General features: G+C 30.4%; 1 protein-coding gene across 1 annotated transcript; it reads right to left on the bottom strand.

Annotated features, from left to right (window-relative positions):
- Window positions 1-4,000: 4,000 nt before the first annotated feature.
- Window positions 4,001-5,646, bottom strand: LOC108328571 (probable jasmonic acid carboxyl methyltransferase 2). Its single transcript, XM_017562451.2, has 4 exons — window positions 5,515-5,646; window positions 5,023-5,427; window positions 4,633-4,887; window positions 4,001-4,514 (listed from the first exon to the last, which is right to left on the bottom strand). Exons 1-4 carry the CDS (start codon window positions 5,608-5,610, stop codon window positions 4,161-4,163), a joined length of 1,110 nt encoding a protein of 369 aa, XP_017417940.2. The 5' UTR covers window positions 5,611-5,646; the 3' UTR covers window positions 4,001-4,160.
- Between the last annotated feature and the right edge of the window lie 354 nt (window positions 5,647-6,000).

Genomic DNA, 6,000 nt, shown 5'->3' on the forward strand with positions numbered 1-6,000 from the left:
CCTTCTAGTGTGCTCGAAGGTCTTTAGATGTATTGTTTGATCATTGTATCCTTCCTTTCATAGTTCATTTACCACCTCATGTTTTTGAATGTGTTATATATGTTCACTTACACTCACATTAACGTATAAAACTTAAAAAACGAGCTATCAAATGTGTTTTTGTTGGGTATGGATCAACTCAAAACAGTTATAGTGCTTACCATCCTCCTTCAAAGAAATTTTATATGGATGTGGCATTTAATGAACATTAATTTTTTTATGTTGATTCTACACTTCAGGGAGATAATGAAAGTGAAGTGCATAATCTTGATGTTAGTATGTTTGATATCTCAAAAATAAAATTATATTGTGAAGATAAATTATCATGTGATGATCATTCTACAAGAAGTGAGCCAATCTTAGATATCAACACTTCTTTTCAGGATAATATAGTGTCTTTTGATCATAACCAATTGGCTCAATCTTTTCCACATGTTCGCTTGACTCTTCAGGGGTACCTCTTGATCCTACTCTGATAATACTAATGTAGATGAAACTAATCATGACATTGTTTCTCTTGGTCCTACCCTTGATAATATTAATTTAGATGAAACCAATCATGAAATTGATTCTTATCTGCGTGAGACCACCAACACACCAAACACTGAGTTTACTACTGTTCAATATAATCTTCCACCTCGTTCTAACCGTGGTCAACTTCTAACTGAATATGTTTCATCTCACAAGTTGTTCTAGTCATATGCATAATTTGTATCTCAATTATCTTCAATTTCTATTTCTAGTAATATACAGGAAGCTTTGGTTGATGAGATGACAACTTTAGGAAAAAAACAACACTTGGGATCTTGTGTCCTTACCAAAAGGGAAGAAAACTATGGGCTGCAAATGGGTATTTATAATTAAGCATAAAGTTGAGAGAACTATTGAGAGGTATAAAGCACGACTTATGGCTAAAGGTTACACTCAATCTTATGATGTAAATTACCAAGAGAGGTTCGCACCGATAACCAAGCTCAACACTACGAGAATACTTTTGTCGCTAGTAGCAAACCAAGATTGACCTCTTCTACAATTTGATGTGAAAAATGCTTTCCTACATGGAGAAATTTCAGAAGAAATTTATATGGATTCTCTACTAGCCATGACAAATTCAATTGGAATGAAGGCTTGCAAGTTAAAGAAGGCTCTATATGGATTAAAACAATCCCCAAGAGCATGGTTTGGAAGGTTTACCAAGTTTATGAAACCTTTTGGCTATAGGACAAGTAACTCTGATCACACCTTATTTTTTAAGAGAGAAAAAGGAAAAATTATAGTTTTATTTATATATTTGGATGACATGATTATTACAGAAAATGAGCAAAATGAAATTTTTAATTTACAACAATACCTTGCATCTGAATTGGAGATGAAACAACTTAGAAACCTCAAATATTTTTTGGGTATTGAAGTAGCTAGATCAAAACATGGTATTTTCCTATGCAAATAAAATATACTATTGACTTACTTTCGAAAACTGGGCTGCTTGGGAGTAAACCAGTTAATACACCAATTGAACAAAATTAGAAACTCTTTTAATGCTCAAATTTAGCGAGCATAGACAGAGAGAGATACCAAAGGCTGATAGGAAAATTAATTTACTTTTCCCATACATGTCCAGATATCACCTATGTAGTGAATGTTGTTAGTCAATTTATGCATGACCCACGAAAGCTTCATATGGATGAGAGGATTTTGAGATATTTAAAGTCCACTCCTGGAAAAGGAATTTTGTTCTCAAATCATGAAAACTTAAAGGTAGAAGGGTACACTAATGCAAATTGGACGGGTTCAAAAGATGATTAAAAGATCTACCTCTAGATACTTTATTTTTGTAGGACGATATCTTTTAACTTGGAGGAGTAAAAAAAACCTATAGTAGCAAGATCTAGTGTTAAAAGCAGAATTCAGATGCATGACACTAGGTGTATGTGAACTTTTGTGGATTAAAAATGTGCTACCAGATTTGGGTTTTAAACCAAATGAAGATGAGTTTGTACTGTGATAATATGTCGGCTATAGTAATTGCTCACAATCCTGTGCAACATGATAGAACAAAGCATATGGAGATTGATAGACATTTCATCAAAGAGAAGCTTGAAGCTGAAATAATTTCTTTTCCTTTTGTAAGATTAAAATTGCAGTTGGCTAATGTTCTCATGAAATGAGTGTCAAGCAGATTGTTTAGTGAACCTCTATTCAAGTTGGGAATGTGTGATATCCATGCACCAACTTAAACGAGGGTATTAAGATATGTCAAATATTATATAGGTAATCAATATTATATAGGTAATCAAATATTTTGGCTATAATTTAGGCATTATTATAATTTGTGCAGTTGTCATTCATTTAATAGATGAAAAATTATAGGACCTTTTATATATATATATTACCTTACTCTTTAAAATAATATATGAAAATTATTATTTAAACTTTTTTATAATTTAAGCTGAAACTATTTTAAGTAATTTCTATTAGATGGGGTTTTAAACATGACATTAATGATAACTTAGTTTATATAATAACCAATGTTTGAAGGATAATAACTAACAATATGTTTCTTAATCATGATCTCATCTTAAGCGAAATTGATAAAGTGGACTTTCATGTGAGAAATTCAATCAATATAAACTCATAATTAACTTAATGGCAGTTTTTGTTCCATTATACTTTCATCTTTTTTATTCTACATCTTTCACTTTTATGTCGTACATTAGAATAATTACTTATTTTTCAATATTTTACAAATTGTTCATTTGTTCTTCTTACTCAATTTTGACAATATTGATGTGAATTAAATCATATGTTACGTACACTGTAAGAATTGCTAACAATGCTAATAAGTCAAGAAGTTGTTAAAAATATAGCGTCAATTTTGTGCTGTGTAACTTTATTGTAGGAAAAAATATGCTTCTATATTTTCTATGCTCTTATGTTGAAAAAATAAATAAATAGAAACTAAAATGATCCACATACTTAAAAGATTTTAGATGTAATATATATAAATATTAAAAATTAAATATATTTTTAGTTCTTAAATTTGGATATAAAATTTAAATTTTTTTCTATTTTAAAATTGGATACATTTTGAACATCAAACTTTAAAAATAAATGAAGTTATTTTAGTTCAATGACATTAAATTTATTTTATGTTAAATACTATTCTAGATTAACAATTAAGTTGAAACGTATAAAACAGTCTAAACAATTCAAATTTTAAACTAAAATATTGTTTGCATATAAAAATTTTAACCTAAGAAAATTATATTTATTTAAATAATTATATCTATTTATTTTTAAAGTTTGAGAATGGATTAAAGTTTAGATAATAAATTTTAATTTTGCGTGGAAGTACTAAACATGTTAAATCCTAAATATTAGTGTGATTGAATTCTTAATTATTATTTTTTTGAATGATTTATGTCTCATTCTTATAACCCATTTACATAAGAATAGATACATGAATGTTATGAAGATGAATAAAATTAAGTGAATATTGATTTTCCCATCTTTCCACTAACCTTTCCTTACGTAGTTCTACACATAAACGCGGGCATACCTTGACCCCACTTACTTTCATTCATTTGAAAATTTATTTGTTTTCATTTTCAACACACCAAAACTCGAACTTAATTTATAATTTCATATATGTGATTTAGTTTATTTCCTAACTCTATGATAATTAAGAAATGTTATTAAATATTAAACTTTAGCATGAGAAAGCATTAAATTCAAACATTTTTAATATTCGAAGGACTAACTTTACCAATTTAAAAAATAATACAAAATCTAAAATCAAATCTGTACAACTAAACATGCAGTTTTCTTCATATATATATATATATACCCATACCTTTGAATATGTTTATTTTTTTTAATTGTTACACAGGTGACCCATACCAGTTAGGTGGTACGATCGTGTTCGATTTGTTTAAGTAATATATGTATCAGAAACATAATGTTTTGTTTCATGATCAACGAAAACATTTTCACCTTTCTCATTTATCACTGTTGTTACAATATAAGAATGTTTTCATACATCAATAACAGATAACTTTTAACAAAACAACCAAGATAACATAACTTTATTAACAGAGAAAATCTTCTATTGAAACACCACTTCAAGCATTTTTTGTCATAGATATCATAATAGTAGCAAACTCCAATTTCTCCTTCTCCACCTCCATTAGATGCACTGCTTTCTTCTGATACCTCACGAACACTTCAGTTATAACTTCTGCACCAAACTTTGTAGACATTAGAGGCTCCATAATCGCTCTTACATGCTTGGCCATTAGTGCTGCTTTTATATCATCAGTCCCTTCACTCATGCCGTCATCCCAAGGTAAGATTAAAATCTCCAATCGTTGAATCAAGAATGACCCTTCTTCCAGAATCACGTTTCTAAGTTCTTCAACAGTTGGTTCGTACACTGGTATGTTGAAGGACTCCAATTTTTCTTCTTCAATCATACCCTGCATTTTTTATATATACCTCTTCAATTATAAGCTGTAACCCATATAGAGCTAATATTATTCTTAAGAGATACCCTATTAGTAATTAATAAACAAAAAAAAAAAAACTTTTTTTTACCTCCAAGAACATCTCATTGAGTATTATACTAATTAGTTCCCAACCTGTTATTCTAGGATTTTCCTGATTACCAAGGAACAACAAGACCATTGCTCCTCCAGGCACAAGTTCCTCAGAACGTGATTTCAGAAACAATTTTAAGTCTTGTTGATACTGCTTAAGGTAAGCTTTGTATACCTCAGTAGGGCTTGTGCTTACTATATGACAATGACCCTTGTTAAGGGATGCTACATCCTTACACCCCAATAATGGATCCTACAACCAAAATATGAGATAAATACACTCAAGAGTGAGAAATTGAAACAAAAACAAACCTAAGACAAAAATGGTTTTGGTCGACTATAGCATATCAGTAAGTTTAGAGGAGAAGAAAGAGTGAACTTATCTAACCTGAGAAAGCCAGTGTAGACTGTTGGAGGAATGAAAAAGGTTTATGGAATTACTGGGAAAGAGCCTTCCGTAGAAGGATCCAGGTGTGGCATTAATAAAGCATGAAGCAGACCTGTTTTCTTCGTTTTGTAGCAGTTTTGTGTAAAAATCTGGAAGTGACTTGAAGGTGGTATTGAAATCATTTTCGAATAAATCATTGAGATAAAACTGGAACATAGGTAGTTCACGGTTTAAGCGAGTGCATGCAGTATCAACAATGCTAACAACATTTGATATTAAAAGAAGTGTATTTGGTCCCACAGAGCAACCTAAATCTGCCACTTTCATGCAGTTTGGAGAAAAACGACAATCGAGTGTCGTGATAGTTTCTTCAAGTATGTGTTTGGCTTTAAGCATTAGGTTTTTCTGCAATAATGAATATAAAACGAAAGTTAGATGAACATAGATGGAAGAAAAGGAAACACAATGATATTTTAAGATAAAAGATAGTACTTGCAGCGAGCTGTTATTTGCATAACTTCTCTCCCCCTTGCCACCATTCATGTGAACCAATAGTTCTCTTGCATTTGATGAATGGAATGAAGCCATGATCTATATATGAATATATCTCTCTCTCACACACAGACGTATATATAGAAAAAGCTTGGATTGAATTCAACTCCCACATTCAATGCATTAAATAAGGTTACGACTCTCCCACCAGCAAAATTTAAATCAGAACATAAAATTTGATTTTTAAGCAACGAAAGGAATCTTTCTGACCAAGGCTTATCTTTTCTGGATCAGTAGCCTCCATCTAGCCTCTATCTATAAGAAACATATATAACCTCATTCCTCTTATTATCGCAAACAATCTCTGGATCATTTTTGATCATTTTTTAATTATTTTTTTAAATATATAAAGATGGTTAAAGGATAAAGAGTATTAATTTCACGGGTGGGGGAGTTTATATCATATAGAAGAAGATGTAGTTATTG

This window comes from Vigna angularis, chromosome 2 (genome assembly GCF_016808095.1).
Source record: "Vigna angularis cultivar LongXiaoDou No.4 chromosome 2, ASM1680809v1, whole genome shotgun sequence".
NCBI classification, from domain to species: Eukaryota; Viridiplantae; Streptophyta; class Magnoliopsida; order Fabales; family Fabaceae; genus Vigna; species Vigna angularis.

Excerpts from the sequence above, each read along its gene's own strand:
- LOC108328571 (XM_017562451.2), bottom strand. The coding sequence starts at position 5,610 with ATGGCTTCATTCCATTCATCAAATGCAAGAGAACTATTGGTTCACATG. Across the intron at positions 5,428-5,514 it reads CAAATAACAGCTCGCTGCAA|AAAAACCTAATGCTTAAAGC; the intron begins GTACTATCTTTT and ends TCATTATTGCAG. Across the intron at positions 4,888-5,022 it reads GTCTACACTGGCTTTCTCAG|GATCCATTATTGGGGTGTAA; the intron begins GTTAGATAAGTT and ends TTTTGGTTGTAG.